The following is a 20,008-nucleotide window of genomic DNA, read 5'->3' as shown; positions in this document are numbered from 1 at the left end:
TGGTATGCTTCAGAATCTCCTGGAAAAGGCTTGTTAAAGCACAGATTTCTGGGGCCCCCATTCCCAGAATTTCTCGTGGGATGAGACCTGGGAAATTGCATTTCTCACAAGTTCCCAGGTGATGATGATGTTTTTGGTCCAGGGCCCAGGCTTTGGGAAAACCTTTGTCTAGACCATGTGGGTGGTCCACTGTGTAGTACATTTCGTCTTGAAATGACGCCACAAATCATCTCTCAGCAGTTTTCTTTGTTCTGCTTTCTTCCACCTAAAGCATACATGTAGTTCTGTCAGTCCCACCTTGATGTTGCTCTTTCCTTCCCACTGCCTCCCTCCTTATTTCCACCATCCTTGTGGCCACGGTCAGATTGAGTTTGGTCATTTCCTTCACTTTGCTGTTGTTCAGTTGATAAGTCGTGTCTGACTCTTTTACGACCCCATGGACTGTAGCCCGCCAGGCTCCTCTGTCCATGGGGTTTCCCAGGCAAGAATACTGGAGTGAGTAAGCCGATCTGAGGTGCTATGGCCTTTTACCAATCTAAACCTTGAGACCTTAGAAGGAAAAAGTGAATAATGCTACCAGTTTTTAGTTTCTACCTCATTTCCTTATCTCCAGATTCATTGGTAAACTATTGTGGTGATTTGGGGAATCTGATTTTAATTTTCTATTCAATGCAGATGAGTTTCCCAAGTAGAAACTTATTTGCTTTGGAATTACTTCTCTTTGATAAACTGATTACCCAGGGGACATTCCCTGGTGGTCCAGTGGTTACGACTTCACCTTCCCATGCAGGAGTTGCAGGTTTGATCCCTGGTGGGTGAGCTAAGATCCCACATGCCTTACTGCCACAACACTAAAACATAAAACAGAAGCAACATTGCAATAAATTCAATAAAGACTTTAATAATGGTCCACGTCAAAAAAAAAATCTTAAAAAAAAAAAAAACCAAATGATTACCCAAGTAGGTAGCAGTGTGACTCTTAAGAGTTGTTCTGATAATTGCCTGTTGACTTATGGCTTTTACATATTAACAAATTAGATTATGGTTGACCTCTGACAGAAGCTTTGAATTCCTTTCATTTTATCAGCAATCATAGTACATGGCAAATTAGCAGCTAAAACATACTGTAACATCTTTCCGTGAATAATGAAAGAGGTTCATAGCACATAGTAGGCCCTCATGTGTTTGTCGAATGAACAAATAAATGCTTTCAAAAATTCATAAATCATTTTTATTTTGCTCCACAACATTAAAACATAGTCCTGTGAAATGTAGGCATGGTTATTTTGTATCAGTTTTAAAATTGGCAGGCTACCAAATGTTAATTTGCTTTTAGCTAGTAGAGATTAAATGTAATTCCTTCCCTGAGCAACCCTGAAGTAAGCAAGCTTGAAAGCATTTTCACAGTAATCTGAGAGGAATTGACATTTAAAGGAGTTAGCATTACATCTGTACTTTAAAGCTATTAATTTCATAGATAAATTAACTTCATTACTCCATCTTTATCTTGCATTTTGAAAGGACTCCATCAGCTGGACGACTGACAGCCGAGGGTCAACTGAAACTGCTCTTATCCCAGCCAGGTTGTAATTGGAACCTGCTTCTGGAAACCCTACTGCATCACGATGGTCTTTTACTAAGAATCTTGCTAAAGAGCTCAAGTGAGTATTTGTAGTTTTGAGAATGTCCTGAAAAAACTGAGTCATTGTTCAAGTTGAATGGAATGTTTTTTCCTACTTGAATTTTGGCAGGGGAGTGACACCAACTGTGTTATACCGATAGTCAGTGGTTAGCAGCAGGGAAAATACTGAATCACTTTATAAACCTATTGGAAAGGTTTTCTTTCAGGGATAGTCTGAATGAGGGAAAACAATGTTTTTATATGATACTGTTCTATCATAACTATCATAATATAAGAGATGTATCAATATTGGGGGTTTGAAATGCTTGAGAACATATTACGGGAACAGTTACATGTCCAAAACAGAAGTCTCAATTAGACCTGAGATAGAGAGGTTAAGATTGTTTTTGAATCACATTAGGCAGTTCAGTGGATCATGAAAAATGCTTATGTAACTCATGAACAAGCAAGCGTGGCTTACCTACATGTCCACTGGGGCATGGAGAAGTAGTCGTGAGAAAATTATGAATGGAAATTGAGAAGTAGTGGAAGCCCATACTTCTCCTAATTAGACTTTCTTTTCTCCCCTGTAAGCACTATTTTAGAAGATGGTAAGCAATGTTATGCCAATCTAACCTTATATCCTACTGTTCTTCTGCTACATCTGTAAAGAGTTTTCTAACCATCTTTACATACCCCTACACATTTCTTCTGCTCTATACTACACAGATAGCCAGATTAATTTTATCAGTCATTAGTTTCAGTATAGTCTTCCCTATTCAAAATCTTTTTTTCTCTGGTCCCCTATCACTTACAGGAACAAATCCCTATCCTTTGACCATTCAAATATGACCCCAGACTAGTTTTGTAACCCATTTCCTTACGTTCCCCTGTGTGTGCACGTGCACACACACTCACACATATTCCAACCATTGTCCACAAAACCCCATGCACATGCTTCTTCCAGGCTTCCCTGGTGGTTCTGGTAAGGAATCAGCCTGCCTTGCAAGAGACCACCTGCAATGCAGGTGATGCCGGTTGGATCTCTGGGTCGGGAAAGTCCCCTGGAGAAGGAAATGGCAACTCACTGCAGTATTCTCGCCTGGGGAATCCCATGGACAGAGGTGCCTGGAGGGCTACCATCCATGGGGTCGCAAGAGTCGGACACGACTGAGTGACTAAATCACCACCACCACCACATGTTCCTTCCACACTTTGCTCACCCATTTTTCCAGCTTGAAAGACCCACCTAACCTCCACCAGTAGGCAGGGGCCTGCTAAGCTCTAGAGCTCTGAACACTGTCTTACGCTGATCTCTCCCTCCCTTGAATTTCACAGTGTCTGTTATGGCGGTTACTGCTTATCACTTACTCTGCCTTATGTTGTTATTATATTTGTATGTTAATGAGGCAAAAGTTACCAGGCCCTACCGGCCTGTTGTATACAAAATGAGGTTCATAGCATACCCTTCCAGACTGTTCCAGTTATTTCTGGAATATTTGGTTTCTCAGATCTGCCCAGGACCCGTTCCCCATAGTTTTCTCTTCTGCTCACCTTGAGGTTTCTTTCCCAAAAACCACAAAGGGGAGGTGCCCTACAGCTGAGCCCTTTGCTTCTCTCCTGGTGCTCCCAAATCCAGAAATCTTGTGGTGCCCAAGGGCACTGTGAGGCCTCCAGCCTCACCGTGTTCCAAGCAGAGGTTTGGAGATTACCTCTCCTCCAACCCTGAATCTGACTTTATTCTCTGAGCCCCCGAGCAGTTCTGTGTGGGCCTTAAATCTCACAAAGTTCTACTGAAAGCAGGGTCTTTAGCTTCAGTATCTTGAACTCCACTCTCCTAAAGGGAAAACAGGTGCTAGGGGAATTAATTGATCAAACAGCAACATATATTGTTCACTTGTTAGCTGTCAGGCACTCAGGCACTCTGCAGGGCACCTCACATTTACTATCTAATCTGACTCTTAAAACCCTATAAAGTAAGTATAATTATTTTCATCATATTAAAAATAGCATTAGAGTTTAAGATAATGTTATTTTCCAAGATAAGCTGAGAAGTAGTGGGTAACCCGGGATTCTGAACCCAACCTGCCACTTTCCTTCCCCTACAATTCTATACAAATATTCTTGCAGATTAAATCCTAGAATGGGCCATGGGTATCTAGAAGAACTGTCCACTCTCCGGGTGAATCAGTCAGGACACCCCAATGCACATGCATGTAACTGCTCTTTCCAGCTAGGTAGTCAGTGGTGATCACAGATTTTTTATTTTTATATTTTCCTCAAGATAGCATGGTGCTTTTTACGGAAAAATTGCAGTAATTGGTCAGTGATCAGTTGGGATATAAAATACAGAGCTTCACTTAAACTTTATAATCTGAGCTTTCAGGTAAGGTGACTACTCAACATGAATAGTATCTGACATGGCTGGAGAGTTACTCTAATGTTAATATGATCATTGAAGCTCATGGACATGGTCCTAGAAGAGAAATAGTCTCCTCTTAATAGAGTTATATAGTTCAGCCTAGAAAAGCAATTGTGATAAGACATTGGGCAATTCTAATACAGTCAGTAAGTACAGTGATAGCAATCGTGGTTAAATGAATAACCATGTTTTCTTGCAAAAGAATTCTACATTTATATTACATCTGCCTTTTGTATATATAACATGATACTGTTTTTGAGGGACTTAAAAGTTATCAATGGTACCATACTGTAGCTCCTTCAGTCCTGGTTCTTATGGAGCACAGAAGTGTATTTACCCAGCCTGCTAAAATATCTTACCAGTTTTTGCAAAGGTTGTTATGTTTGATCTTAGGTGCTTTGGTATTGTCTTGTATTAATTTTATTAGCTACTTCATAACCGTAAGGGTGCAGTGACAGAATTTACTGATGAATTGATTGACTGACTTATTAAACTCCATTAGAAACCTTGTCACTTTAAGTTAGAAACAATATGCTCAGGTAATCTTATAAACTAGACTAAGATCAAAATTATTATGCACCTAAAAATACATATGTGATATTTTTCAGAGATTTTCTTTTCATTGAATACCATTTGGTAATTGAGAAGTTTGCTCATATCTTTAGGAAAGCAAAGAGTAAAGTGTTCTGATTAGGTGTATCAAGCAACATAACTATTGGCCTGTTTATAGGAGACTTTTTGTTTATGAATAGTGTCTTTTTAGTCTAAGTGATAAAATTTGACGTTTTTTAAAATTGGCTCAGGAACAAGAATGGAGATTATAAATACACATTTTTATTGTATGTGTTTTAAAAACAAGATCCACTTCATCCAATAAGCAATTATTAAATTCTTTTAGGTACAGACTTATTTTTGATAGACAATCATATATTATAAAGACTAAAATATAACAGGTTTATATCTGTAGCTTTCAGTCTTGCTTTATGAAAATGAGCAAGTGGTGGATATGACAGGTGATGGAAGTAAAGTCCAATGCAGTAAAGAACAGTATTGCCTAGGAACCTGGAATGTTAGGTCCATGAATCAAGGTAAATTTGAAGTGGTCAAAGAGGAGATGGCAAGAGTTAACATCGACATTTTAGGAATCAGTGAACTACAATGGACCGAAATGGGCTGATTTAATTCAGAGAACCATTGTATCTACTACTGTGCGCAAGAATCCCTTAGAAGAAATGGAGTAGCCCTCAGTCAATGAAAGTGTCTAAAACACAGTACTTGGGGGCAATCTCAAAAATGACAGAATGATCTCTGTTTGTTTCCAATGATCTCTGTATAGTGCCATTCAATATAACAGTAATCCAAATCTATGCCCCAACTACTAATGCCAAAAAGCTGAAGTTGAATGGTTCTGTGAAGACCTGCAAGACCTTCTAGAACTAACACCAAAAAAAGGATGTTCCTTTAATTACAGGGGACTGGAATGCAAAAATAGGAAGTCAAGAGATACCTGGAGTAATAGGAGAGTTTGGCCTTGGAGTACAAAATGAAGCAGGGCAAAGGCTAACAGTTTTGCCAAGAGAACACATTGGTTATACCAAACACCCTATTCCAACAACACAAGAGACGACTCTACACTTGGACATCACCAGATAGTCAATATCAAAATCAGATTGATTATATTCTTTTCAGCCAAAGATAGAGAAGCGCCATACAGTCAGCAAAAATAAGACCAGGAGCTGACTGTGGCTCAGATCATGAACTCCTAATGGCAAAATTGAGACTGAAATTGAAGAAAGTGGGGGAAACCACTAGACCATTCAGGTATGACCTAAATCAAATCCCTTATGTTTATACACTGGAAGTGACAAATAGATTCAAAGGATTAGATCTAATAAACAGAATGCCTGAAGAACTATGGACGGAGGTTCATGTCATTGTACAGGAGACAGTGATCAAGACCATCCTGAAGAAAAAGAAATGCAAAAAGGCAAAATGGTTGGCTGAGGAGGCCTTACAAGTAGCCGAGGAAAGAAGAGAAGCTAAAGGCAAAGGAGAAAAGGAAAGATATACCCATTTGAATGCAGAGTTCCAAAGAATAGCAAGGAAATATAAGAAAGCCTTCCTCAGCGATCAATGCAAAGAAATAGTAGAAAGCATTAGAATGGAGAAAACTAGAGATCTCTTCAAGAAAATTAGAGATACCAAGGGAACATTTCATGTAAAGAAGGGCACAATAAAGGACAGAAATGGTATGAACCTAACAGAAAGAGAAAATATTAAGAACAGGTGACAAGAATACACAGAAGAACTATACAAAAAAGATCTTCACAACCCAGATAATCACGATGGTGTGATCACTCACCCAGAGGCAGACATCCTGGAATGTGAAGTCAAGTGGGCCTTAGGAAGCATCACTACAAACAAAGCTAGGGGAGGTGATGGAATTCCAGTTGAGCTGTTTCAAATCCTAAACGATGATGCAGTGAAAGTGCTGCACTGAATATGCCAGCAAATCTGGAAAACTCAGCAGTGGCCACAGGACTGGAAAAGGTCAGTTTTCATTCCAATCCCAAAGAAAGGCAATCCCAAAGAATGTTCAAACTACCTCACAGTTGTACTCATCTCACACGCTAATAAAGTAATTCTCAAAATTCTCCAAGCCCGGCTTCAGCAATACGTGAACCATGAACTTCCAGATGTTCAAGGTGGATTTAGAAAGGCAGAGGAACCAGAGATCAAATTGCCGACATCACTGGATTATAGAAAAAAGCAAGGGAGTTCCAGAAAAACATCTACTTTGGCTTTATTTACTATGTTAAAGCCTTTGTCAGTGTGGATCATAACAATCTGTGGAAAATTCTTAAAGAGATGTGAATACCAGACCACCTGACCTTGCTCCTGAGAAATCTGTATGCAGGTCAAGAGGCAACAGAACCGGACATGTTCTGGTTCCAACTTGGGAACCAATGGACTGGTTCCAAATTGGGAAAGGAGTACATCAAGGCTGTATATTGTCACCTTGCTTATTTAATTTATATGCAGTGTACATCATGGGAAATGCCGGGCTGGATGAAGCACAAGTTGGACTCAATGTTGCCAGGAGAAATATCTATAACCTCATATATGCAGATGGCATCACCCTAATGGCAGAAAGTGAAGAGGAACTAAAACAGCCTCTTGATGAGAGTGAAAGAGGAGAGTGAAAAAGCTGGCTTAAAACTCAACATTCAGAAGACTAAGATCATGGCATTTGGTCCCATTACTTCATGGCAGATAGATGGGGAAACAATGGAAACAGTGAGAGACTTTATTTTCTTGGGCTCCAAAATCACTGCTGATGGTAAATGTAGCCATGAAATTAAAAGATGCTTGCTCCTTGGGAGAAAAACTATGACCAACCTAGACAGCTTGTTAGATAGCAGAGACATTACTTTACTGACACAGGACCACATAGTCAAAGCTATGGTTTTTCCAGTAGTCATGTATGGATGTGAGAGTTGGACCATAAAGAAAGCTGAGTGCCATAGAATTAATGCTTTTGTACTGTGGTGTTGGAGAAGACTCCTGAGAGTCCCTTGGACAGCAAAGAGATCAAACCAGTCAATCCTAATGGAAATCAGTCTTGAATAATCATTGGGAGGACTGATTCTGAAGCTCCAATAATTTTTGCCACCTGTTGTGAAGAACTGACTCATTGGAAAAGACCCTGATGCTGGGGAAGACTGAAGGCAGAAGGAGAAGGGGATGACAGAGGATGAGATGGTTGGATGGCATCACCAACTCAATGGAATTGAGTTTGAGCAAGCCCCAGGAGTTACTGATGGACCGGGAATCTTGGCGTGCTGCAGTCAATGGGGTTGCAAAGAATTGCACACAGTGGAGTCACTGAACTGAACTGTGAAAATGACTTATCAGAATTTCTATTTCTTTTAAAAAGAATCAGCAGAATATATACAGAAATAAATTTTTTGTAATATGAGATACAACTCACTGAGTGTCAGAAAATAGCAAAATTTAATAAATAAATGAATAGCAAAATTTTAATTTATAATATGTGCTTCATAGATCACAAGCTTCTAAGAAGCTTGGTTAAGGTTCAGTGGACATGCAAAGGTAATGTTTGTTAGTTTTATTTTAAGATGGGGCATTCTAAATTTGAAGGAAGAAACCTCTCAACTACTAATCTTTACAGAAGATTTTAAATTTGTAAGACATTATTTTGGATTGTTAATGCTAAAAACCCAAGGCAATTGTTTTGGCATTACCTCACTGAGGCCACATGGCCTTAACCAGTGTCTGACTTGTGACATCAAAGGAACAAATATCTGGCAATTTCCCAGTTGTTAGCAGTTAGCCTTTTCCTGCTAGTGACATTTGAATGAAGTGTGACTAACCTTCTTTCCTTTGCCCAGTGCCCCAAGAACGATTCTCAGTGAAATTTCTTGGCTTCTAGTGATTTTCATTTGTAATATAACAACCACAACACACTAGCAAATACATAATTTTTTAATATGTTCCAAACACTGCCCCTAAGTACTTTAAATATATTCACTCACTGAATACTCAAAACAACTCTGTGTGGCAGGTATGATTATATCTCCATTTTATAGATGCAGAAAATGAGACAAATCAAGTCATTTGTCCAAGTCACACACCTCATAATTGGCAAAGCAGGATTTGAGGCAGACAGTTAGTGTTCAGAGACTGTGCTTTCAACCCACCACACTGCAGGGGATTGCAGCAGAGCCACAGAAAGCTTACAAAATTGCCGAGAGGCTCAATTCATGAAAGCTATCAGGAACCTCTATTGTGGATAATGTTGGTAGTACATTTTGTATTTTTCAACCATGTAACACAGTGCCTAAAGGTAATCAAGAAATAAATCTACAGAAAATTCTAGATAAATCACTGCTGCCACTGCAAAGGGTTGGTTGACTTAAAATGAATGAAAGTATTAGTCGCTCAGTCATTTTCTACTCGTTGTGACTCCATGGACTGTTGTCTGCTAGACTCCTCTGTCCGTGGAATTATCAAGGAAGGAATGCTGGCGTGTATACACAGAAGAACTATACAAAAATGATCTTCATGACCCAGATAACCACGATGGTGTGATCACTCACCTAGAGGCAGACATGTTGGAATGAGAAGTCAAGTGGGCCTTAGGAAGCATCACAATGAACAAAGCTAGTGAGGGTGATGGAATTCCAGTTGAGCTATTTCAAATCCTAAAAGATGATGTTGTGAAAGTGCTGCACTCAATATGCCAGCAAATTTGGAAAACTCAGCAGTGGCCAGAGGACTGGAAAAGGTCAGTTTTCATTCCAATCCCAAAGAAAGGCATCCCAAAGAATGCTCAAACTACCACACAATTGCACTCATCTCACACGCTAGTAAAGTAGTGCTCAAAATTCTCCAAGCCAGTCTTCAACAGTACATGAACTGTGAACTTCCAGATGTTCAAGGTGGATTTGGAAAAGGCAGAGGAACCAGAGATCAAATTGCCAACATCCCCTGGATCATCGAAAAAGCAAGAGAGTTCCAGAAAAATATCTACTTCTGCTTTATTGATTACACCAAATTCTTTGACTGTGTGGATCACAATAAACTGTGGAAAGTTCTTAAAGACATGGGAATACCAGACCAACTGACCTGCCTCTTGAGAAATCTGTATGCAGGTCCAGAAGAAACAGAACTGCACATGGAACAACAGACTGGTTCCAAATTGGGAAAGGAGTATGTCAAGGCTGTATTTTGTCACCCTGCTTATTTAACTTCTATGCAGAATACATCATGTGAAATGCTGGGCTGGATGAAACAAGCTGCAATCAAGATTGTTGGGAGAAATGTCAGTAACCTCAGATGTACAGATGACACTACCCTTATGGCAGAAAGTGAAGAAGAACTACAGAGCCTCTTTTTTTCTAATTTATTTATTTTACTTTACAACATTGTATTGGTTTTGCCATACATTGACTTGACTCCGCCACGGGTGTACATGTGTCCCCATCCTGAACCCCCCTCCCACCTCCCTCCCCATCCCATCCCTCTGGGTCATCCCAGTGCACCAGCCCTGAACACCCTGTTTCACGCATCAAACCTGGACTGGCGATTCATTTCACATATGATAATATACATGTTTCAAAGCCATTCCCCCGTATCATTCCACCCTCGCCCTCTCCCACAGAGTCTAAAAGACTGTTCAATACATCTGTGTCTTAAAGAGCCTCTTGATGAAAGTGAAAGAGGAGTGTGAAAAAGCTGGCTTAAAACTCAGCATTCAGAAAACTAAGATCATGGCATCTGGTCCCATCACTTCATGGCAAATAGATGGGGAAACAATGGAAGCAGTGAGAGACTTTATTTTCTTGGGCTCCAAAATCACTGCAGATAGTGAATGCAGCCGTGAAATTAAAAGATGCCTGTTCCTTGAAAGAAAAACTATGACCAACCTAGACAACGTATTAAAAAGCAGTGTCATTACTTTGCCAACAAAGGTCTGTTTGGTCAAAGCTATGGTTTTTCCAGTAGTCATGTATGGGTGTGAGAGTTGGACTATAAAGAAAGCTGAGTGCTGCAGAATTGATGCTTTTGTACTGTGGTGTTGGAGAAGAATTGTGAGAGTCCCTTGGACTGCAAGGAGATTAAACCAGTCCATCCTAAAGGAAATCAGACCTGAATGTTCATTGGAAGGACTGATGCTGAAGTTGACACTCCAATACTTTGGCCATCTGATGCGAAGAACTGACTCATTGGAAAAGACCCCAGTGCTGGGAAAGATTGAAGGCGGGAAAAGAAGGGGATGACAGGATGAGTTGGTTGGATGGTCTCACCTACTTGATGGACATGAGTTTGAGTAGACTCTGGGAGTTGGTGATGGACAGGGAGACCTGGCGTGCGATGGGGTCGCAACGAGTCGGAAACGACTGTGCAACTGACCTGAGCCATTCCCTTCTGGGGATCTTCTCAACGCAGAGATGAAACACAGGTCCCTTGCAGTGCAGGTGGATTCTTTATCATCTGAGCCACCTGGGAAGCCCAAATCAATTCAACTTCTCTATTTTGTTGGTCTTTTGCGTAATAAGGACTATTATAGCAGAAGCTTTGTATTTGTTGTACAGCATGTGTGTGTGTGTGTGTGTGTTTCACTTTGTAAGTATGACTAAAGTGCCATTTTATAACTGTCTTGGCAGGAAGTAACCAAGACTAAAATACTCCCTCTTGGTACCCTTAGCACACCTGACTTCTATGTCTTTGGCTACTTTTGCTAGTGACAACGTCTGTATTCTCACTTTTTCAAATTTTTTTTTTTTTTCTTTCTTGGATTTGTACCATATTCTTACTTGGAACAATGAAGTTATATTTGTATTTTTTGCCTTAGTCTTTCCAACCAAGGCTCCTATCCACCAATGATGACAGATTAGCCTAGAATATCAGTGGTCTCTATGGAATTATTCAGGTCCCAGAGACAGTTATCATCTAGGGTCTGTGCTGAGTCTGCATGAGGGTAGGGTAGCTGTAAGGCATGATAACATAAAGCAAGGCTTCTGAACTTTGCAGTGAGAAAACATCACCTGGGGAGCTGTTTAAAACTGCAGATTTTGATTCAGTAAGTCTTGTGCGGGGATGCCTGAGATTCTGCATTTCTAACAAGCTGCCAGGTAATGCTGCTCTTGATGCCGCTGGTCCCTGGACCCCCTTTTGAGAAGCAACACCATCTTATAAGGTATCTATTGCTATAGTTGGCAAAAAAATTTGGGTATATGATTTATCTTTCTGACGTATTATGTTTTTAAAAAGACATAATTTACTTAAGATTATTCATAATCCATTTTATCAAAACGTTCACAGTAGTCAGAAAGCTTGTTCTTATTTGAATACAGATTTGATTATGTCACTTCTCTGCTAAAAACCTTTAGTGACTGACCACTACTTATAGAGGTGTTTGTAAATGATGTTGTCGCATAGTCCTAAATCGTGTCTGACTCTTTTGCGACCCCATGGACTGTAGCCCGCCAGGCTCCTCTGTCCATAGGATTTTCCAGGCAGGAACACTGGAAAAGGGTTGCCATTTCCTTTTCTAGGGCGTCTGCCCAACCCAGCGATCAACCCTGTGTCTCCTGCATCTCCTGCATTGCAGGTGGATTGTTTAACCCTGAGCCACCAGGAAAGCCCGTTTGTAGAGTATGGACCATAATCTTTTACACACAGGCAGTGTCCTTTGTGTCCTGGAGATGACCTGCCCAGCATCTTGTCCTGCTCTTTGCCAGTTTAACATGCATATTCTGGTCTAGGTTGCACATCTTAGATTTGTGTATTTATAACATCATGCTGTCCCTTAGAAGTATCTTGAGGAAAGAGGCAGCTGCTCCAACAGAAGTTGACCTTTCAGTGGCCCATATTCCAAGTTCTTTCCTGCTACTAAACCTTTGAAATATTATTTTTGTGTGCCTAGAATCTTCTTCTCTTTCATTTTCCTGCAACTGATAATCACCTTTTTGCTTCAATATCATGATATTTCCTAGGAAGTCATCTTTGATCATTCCATAAGGTCCCACAATAATTCCTTTTGGAACACTTCTCACAACTTAAAGTGAAAGGTTAATTGACATAGTTGTGTATTTAATGGATTTCTCTGCCAGTGCAACCTTCAGAAGGGCAGGAACACCTCATCATTGTTCCCCAGTGCTTGGCCTGGTTCTCAACACTTGAGACTGGTATTGAGCCCATAAAAGGGGCTTAAAAAGTATTTGTGAATGAATGGAATTTCCTGGAAAAAATTTTACTTCATTCATGAGCATTGTGATCTGTCTAAACTTCAGTTTCCCCATTTCTAAATGGGGATAATGACCTATGTGTGTATTTTGAGCTTTAAAAAATTAAATCAACATAAAGCACCATTTTTTGATACCTGATAGGTACTTAATTTCTATTAGATTCTTTTCTTCTTTTACACTATCAACATACGCTTTCCACGCAGTGGTCTCTCCCTCAGCTTCTCTGTAACTCTCCCTTCTGTCCAAGCGTAACTTTAAGTGTCTCCTAGAGGTGGGTTTTCCCTTTGACATGTTTGGCCTAAAAGATGTTGCTCTAGCATCTCTCATGGGTGTGAAGATGAGAACTGGGCCAAAGAGTTATTCCCAAGTTTAATATATTATAGAACTTCTTGAAAACATTTCATGTAGCTTAGGAAGTTGGTGATATGAATTTTACAATGATGTTTTACCTACCCAGAATCAGATCTAATCTGGCTTGACAGTGGCTGAAATACTGTACGTTCCCTCTCTTCCTGGCACCTAGAAAATGTCTAATATATTTATAGGAACATACTTTTTCTTTAGTGGTTAATGTGTTTCTAGTGTTACCATGTAAATGATTGGGCATTATATTACAGTGATACTATTATCTTGACTTTATGTAGCATCTTTTCCCCAACAACTCAGAGTGATTTAACATATTATTTCATTTATGACCCTTGAATTATTAGGGCCATTTTACAAATGAGGAAACTTAGATACAGAGAAATTGAGCAAACTGCCCCCTTGATGTTTAAATGGTACTTGTTAGAAGAATGAAGAGATATTATTTCATGAAAGTGTATCTATTGTTTTTAAATGAATTCTAAATTGAAAACATTAGACTTTGTGGAGACATTTGTTCCTAGAAATAAGAAATAATACTCTTCTGAATTAATTTCTAAAAGTATTTGGCTCACTTGATTTGATAAACAATTCTCTATTCAACTAAAATTTAATGCACATTAACTATGTACAAGGCACTCAGCTATAGATACATTGGTAAACATGATATGTCATATCACCTTCATATTCTGGGCAATTAATTTCTGGGGAAACATGGGGAGAACAGACCTTATAAAGTAAAAAATATATGTAAATTAGATAAGTTCAACTGCTATTAAGTACCATGAGGTGCTTTTCTAAAGCAGAGTGACTGGTAAGAGATTGGGTGATAAGGAAAGGCTGCTTGAAGAGCTAACACCTGCTTTTGCTTGTGAGTTACTTGGGAGTAGATGGAAGCTGTCCTTATGTAGTATCAGATGTTTAGAATGTATGTATGCTTTCTTCCAGCATTCTAGAATAGAAGTCAGCCAACTTTTCTATGAGGGCCAGATGGACCATGGATTGAGGGCTTTGCGGGCCATACAGTCTCTATCTTCAAGGAGATCAAACCAGTCAGCTCTAAAGGAAATCAGTCCTGAATATTCATTGAAAGACTGATGCTGAAGCTCCAATACTTTGGCCACCTGATGCGAAGAACTGACTCATTAGAAAAGACCCTAAATGCTGGGAAAGATGGAAGACAGGAGGAAACTGGGACGACAGAGGATGAGATGGTTGGATGGCATCACGGACTCAGTGGACATGGGTTTGTGCAAGCTCCAGGAGTTGATGATGGACAGGGAGGCCTGGAGTGCTGCAGTCCATGGGGTCACAAAGAGTCAGACACGACCGAGCGACTGAACAACAACAGTCTCCATCACACCGACCAAACTCTACCCCTATAACAGGACCATACATGAGCAAATGACATGACTGCAGGGGAGGAAAGTTTTCCTCAACCCTTTTAGGGTCACTGGCTGGGCTTGAAAATTAAACTAAAAAAGATAGAGTAACAGGAGAAAAGCATAGAGATACATTTAATATAAGTTTTTTTCATATAAGTTTTACATGACACAGGAGCCTTCCTAAGGAAGCAAAGATCCAGAGAAACAGAAAATGTCATTAGACTAGGCCTAATGAAGAATGGATAGTTGTGGAGAAATAGGTCAAGTAATGTGAGGTAACTGTAAGAAAACTGGGGGACACTTAGCAAGGCTTACTTGCCAGGATTCTTCTCAGTGTCCTTTTGACTTCAGAGATAAGGATGCGCCTGTCCCCTGGTATAGGGCGGGGACCTTTACCAGAGACGTGAGCCTTTTATGACATGTTTCAAGGAGAAGGGCAGGGGGGAATCAGAGTGACCTTCCTGCTTCTGCTCTTTTCTTAACTCCTTTAACTTAAAATATTAAGTATACCAAAGTGTCTTCTTTTGATGTAGCATTCTTGAACCCCATCGCCAATACTCCATTAACTTTTTTTTAATGGACACTGAAATTTGAATTTTACATACATTTTGTATCACAAATCATGTTCTACTTTTGATTCTTTTTCAACCATTTACAAAAGTAAAAGCTATTCTTGGCTCTGGGCCTTCCTGAAACAGGCATCGGGCTGGTCATGTGCCCCGGGCTGCAGCTGCCAAACCTCGTACTAGAATATTGTGGACCACTCAGATGCTCACTCTGCTGCAAAGAGCTCGTTTGGCGAGAGGACCCGCACGTAGACCTCGGTTCAGCTCATCGCTCAGTCACGTCTGACTCTTTGCGACCCCACGACTGCAGCACGCCAGGCCTCCCTGTCCATCACCAACTCTTGGAGCTTACTCAAACTCATGTCCATTGAGTCAGTGATGCCATCCAACCATCTCATCCTCTGTCATCCCCTTCTCCTCCTGCCTTCAGTCTTTTCCAGCATCAGGGTCTTTTCTAATGAGTCAGTTCTTCACATCAGGTGGCCAAAGGATTGGAGTTTCAGCTTCAGCATCAGTCCTTCCAATGAACACCCAGGACTTATCTCCTTTAGGAGGGACTGGTTGGATCTCCTTGCTGGCCAAGGGACTCTTGAGAGTCTTCTCCAACACCACAGTTCAAGAGCATCAATTCTTTGGCACTCAGCTTTTTTTTAACTCCAACTCTCACATCCATACATGACTACTGGAAGAACCATAGCTTTGACTAGATGAACCTTTGTTGGCAAAGTAATGACACTGCTTTTTAATAAGTTTTCTAGGTTGGTCATAGCTTTTCTTCCAAGGAGCAAACGTCTTTCAATTTCATGGCTGCATTCACCATCTACAGTGATTTGGGAACCGAAGAAAATAAAATCTGTCACTGTTTTATTCTTTTCCCATCTATTTGCCATGAAGTGATGGGACCGGATGCCATAATCTTAGTTTTCTGAATGTTGAGTTTTAAGCCAACTTTTTCACGCTCCTCTTTTCACTTTCATCAAGAGGCTCTTTAGTTCTTCTTTGCTTTCTGCCATAAGGGTGGTGTCATCTGCATATCTGAGGTTGTTGATATTTCTGCCAGGAATCTTGATTCCAGCTTGTGCTTCATCCAGCTTAACATTTTGCATGATATATTCTGCATATAAGTTAAATAAGCAGGGTGACAAAATACAGCCTTGACATACTCCTTTCCCAATTTGGAACCAGTCTGTTGTTCCGTGTCCAGTTCTAACTGTTGCTTCTTGACCTGCATACAGATTTCTCAGGAGGAAGGTCAGGTGGTCTAGTATTCCCATCTCTTGAAGAATTTTCCACAGTTTATTGTGATCCACAAAGTCAAAGGCTCTGGTATAGTCAATAATGCCAAAGTAGATGTTTTTCTGGAACTCCCGTGCTTTTTTGATGATCCAACGGATGTTGGCAACTTGATCTCTGGTTCCTCTGCCTTTTCCAAATCCACCTTGAACATCTGGAAGTTCACAGTTCACATACTGTTGAAGACTGGCTTGGAGAATTTTGAGCACTACCTTACTAGCGTGTGAGATGAGTGCAATTGTGTGGTAGTTTGAACATTCTTTGTCATTACCTTTCTTAGGGATTGGAATGAAAACTGACCTTTTCCAGTCCTGTGGCCACTGCTGAGTTTTCCAAATTTGCTGGCATATTGAGTGTAGCACTTTCACAGCATCATCTTTCAGGATTTGAAATAGCTCAACTGGAATTCCATCACCTCCACTAACTTTGTTCATCGTGATGCTTCCTAAGGCCCACTTGACTTCACATTCCAGGATGTCTGGCTCTAGGTGAGTGATCACACCATCGTGGTTATCTGGGTCATGAAGATCTTTTTTGTAGAGTTTGACACGACTATGTGACTAAGTTTCCTTTCTTTTCCTTTCCTTATGTGTATTCTTGCCACTTCTTCTTAATATCTTCTGCTTCTGTTAGGTTCATACCACGTCTGTCCTTTATTGTCCCCATCTTTGCACAAAATATTCTCTTGGTATCTCTTCCCTTGATATTTCTTGAAGAGATCTTTAGTCTTTCCCATTCTATTATTTTCCTCTATTTCTTTGCATTGATCACTAAGGAAGGCTTTCTTATCTCTCCTTGCTATTCTTTGGAACTCTGCATTCAAATGGGTATATCTTTCCTCTTCTCCTTTGCCTTTTGCTTCTCTTCTTTTCTCAGCTATTTGTAAGACCTCCTCAGACAGCCATTTTGCCTTTTTTAATTTCCTTTTCTTGTTGATGGTCTTGACCACTGCCTCTTTACAATGTCATGAACCTCCATCCATAATTCTTCAGGTAGTCTGTCTATCAGATTTAATCCCTTGAATCTATTTGTCACTACCACTGTATAATCGTAAGGGATTTGATTTGGGTCATACCTGAATGGTCTAGTGGTTTTCCCCACTTTCTTCAATTTCAGTCTCAATTTTGCCATAAGGAGTTCATGATCTGAGCCACAGTCAGCTCCTGGTCTTGTTTTTGCTGACTCTATAGTGCTTCTCTATCTTCAGCTGCAAAGAATATAATCAATCTGATTTCGGTGTTGACTATCTGGTGATGTCCAAGTGTAGAGTCGTCTCGTGTTGTAAGAAAAGGGTATTTACTATGACCAGTGCGTTCTCTTGGCAAAACTGTTAGCCTTTGCCCTGCTTCATTTTGTACTCCAAAGCCAAACTCTCCTATTACTCCAGGTATCTCTTGATTTCCTACCTTTGCCATTCCAGTCACCTCTGGTTAAAAGGACAACTTTTTTTTTTTTTTTAGTTAGTTCTAGAAGGTCTTGTAGGTCTTCATAGAACCATTCAACTTCAGCTTTTCTGCTTTAGTGGTTGGGGCATAGACTTGGATTTATGTTATACTGAATGGTTTGCATTGGAAACAAACAGAGATCATTTTGTCATTTTTGATATTGCCCCCAAGGACTTTGTTTTGGACTCTTTCATTGACTATGAGAGCTACTCCATTTCTTCTAAGGGATTTTTGGGCACAGTAGCAGATTCAATGGTTATCTGAATTAAATTTGCCCATTCCAGTCCATTGTAGTTCACTGATTCCTAAAATGTTGATGTTCACTCTTGCCATCTCCTGTTTGACCACTTCCAATTTACCTTGATTCACGAACCTAACATTCCAGATTCCTATGCAGTATTGTTCTTTACAGCATCGGACTTTACTTCCATCACCAGTCACATCCACACCTGGGTGTTGTTTTTGCTTTGGCTCTGCCTCTTCATTCTTTTGAAGTTATATCTCCACTCTTCTCCAGTAGCATACTGGGCACCTACCAACCTGGGGAGTTCATCTTTCAGTGTCCCATCTTTTTGCCTTTTCATACTCTTCATGGGGTTCTCAAGGCAAGAATACTGAAGTGGTTTGCCATTCCCTTCTCCAGTGGACCACGTTTTGTCAGAACTCTCCACCATGACCTGTCCATCTTGGGTGGCCCCACACGGCATGGCTGATAGTTTCATTGAGTTAGACAAGGCTGTGGTCCGTAGACCTAGCATGGTGCCTTTACCTTCTCTCCCCTGGTCTGAGTGGCATTCCTGCTGGACAGATCGGCATGGTGTCTGCCTTACAGAGGGCATTTCCCTTTGAAATATTAATAGCTTTATCTCTGGGCTTTGTGCTTATTCAGGAGCAGAGGTGAAGCTTGATACTCGTTTCTTCGTCCTTAAGTCTGCCAGTTGCAGAATGTGGACCCATAGTCCACCCGTGCTTAATGGTCTTTCCTTGGCACAAACTGCTTAAGTGGCAAATGCCCGCTGAAGAGTCCAAAGTGATGTGAAGTAAAAACCGAGCCATACCTTGCTTGAATAAATTGGGTATGTGTAGCTTGGAGAAGAAAAAAACTAGAGAAGTCAGGATAACTACATTCAACTATTTTAAGTCATGTTAAAAAAAAGAAAAAACTACACAATTCAGTTTCGCAAGCGGACACGGTTGGGAATAAGTTAAAAGGAAATGGGTTTTGCCTGTCATCCAAAATGCCAAATGGTCATCCGTAATGACAACTGAGGATGTTGTTTACAACTGTGTGTCTGTTCTCTGTTCACCTAAAGAGACTAGCCTAGATTTCTGTGATCCTTTCTAATAAGTGCTCTCTCTATTTTTTAAATGCAAAAAGCAGTTTGGTAACTTGAGCTGTCCAAAGCAGTAGAGGGTCAGCTGCTTTGAATGGTGGTGGATATCCTACTCCTGAAAGGATTCAAAAGGAAGCTAGGTCACCATTGTCACAGATGCTGGAAGGCTTTTTATTCTTTCACTCCACAAGTATTTATTCACCAAATAACTGAGCTCCGTGTAAGGTGCCTGCCAACCATATGACCTCATTATGTTTCTTAATCAGTTAGAACTTGGTATTAATCTGTAGGGTAAAAGTCAAAGTTTTAAAAACCTATTTTGGCTGTGCTTGTTAGTCTTGCCTAGGCCTACTGCTAAAGCAAAATTTCTCTTTGCTCCACAAATGATTTGTTTGAATTAAAATTAAATACAACTTTGATAACCTGCTGTGTAATTTCTTTTCCAGTTGAGAATGTTCTTATGCAGAATAGCCTTTTGTTCTTTTACCTGTTCTTTTTCCATTCAAGCTGCTCACTTTGATTTGCAAACCTAAAGGGCTTGGAGTTAATGTAAGAGATTCTTTGCAAGCATAATTCCTAGATTCAGTTTTTTTGAATAGCACTCTCGCTAGATGCAATACTAGAAAAGGGTTTCATGGTCAAAAATGCTTAGCAACACCACGTATATACTAAAATACCCTCTTAGAGAGTCACAGAGCTCATGAATAATTAAAAACTGTGAAAAATCCTGCAGAAAACAAAAGTGTTTACTATTGTTGGAGCCAACACTTCCCAGAACATATGTGCTACCCATTAACATCCCACA

The 20,008-nt window shown here is 40.2% G+C and overlaps 1 protein-coding gene across 1 annotated transcript in view; it reads left to right on the top strand.

The window, feature by feature from the left end:
* The window catches only part of KIAA0825 (KIAA0825 ortholog), a 423,771-nt gene that overhangs the window by 177,124 nt on the left and 226,639 nt on the right, over positions 1–20,008 (top strand). The window contains exon 14 of the mRNA XM_061152014.1: positions 1,522–1,661. Coding sequence (XP_061007997.1) covers positions 1,522–1,661 — 140 coding nt within the window. The remainder of the gene's footprint in view (positions 1–1,521; positions 1,662–20,008) is intronic.

Source organism: Dama dama, chromosome 9, assembly GCF_033118175.1.
Source record: "Dama dama isolate Ldn47 chromosome 9, ASM3311817v1, whole genome shotgun sequence".
Taxonomy (NCBI): domain Eukaryota; kingdom Metazoa; phylum Chordata; class Mammalia; order Artiodactyla; family Cervidae; genus Dama; species Dama dama.
Note: the sequence above shows the minus strand (reverse complement) of the source record. Positions and strands in the feature narration are given on the sequence as shown.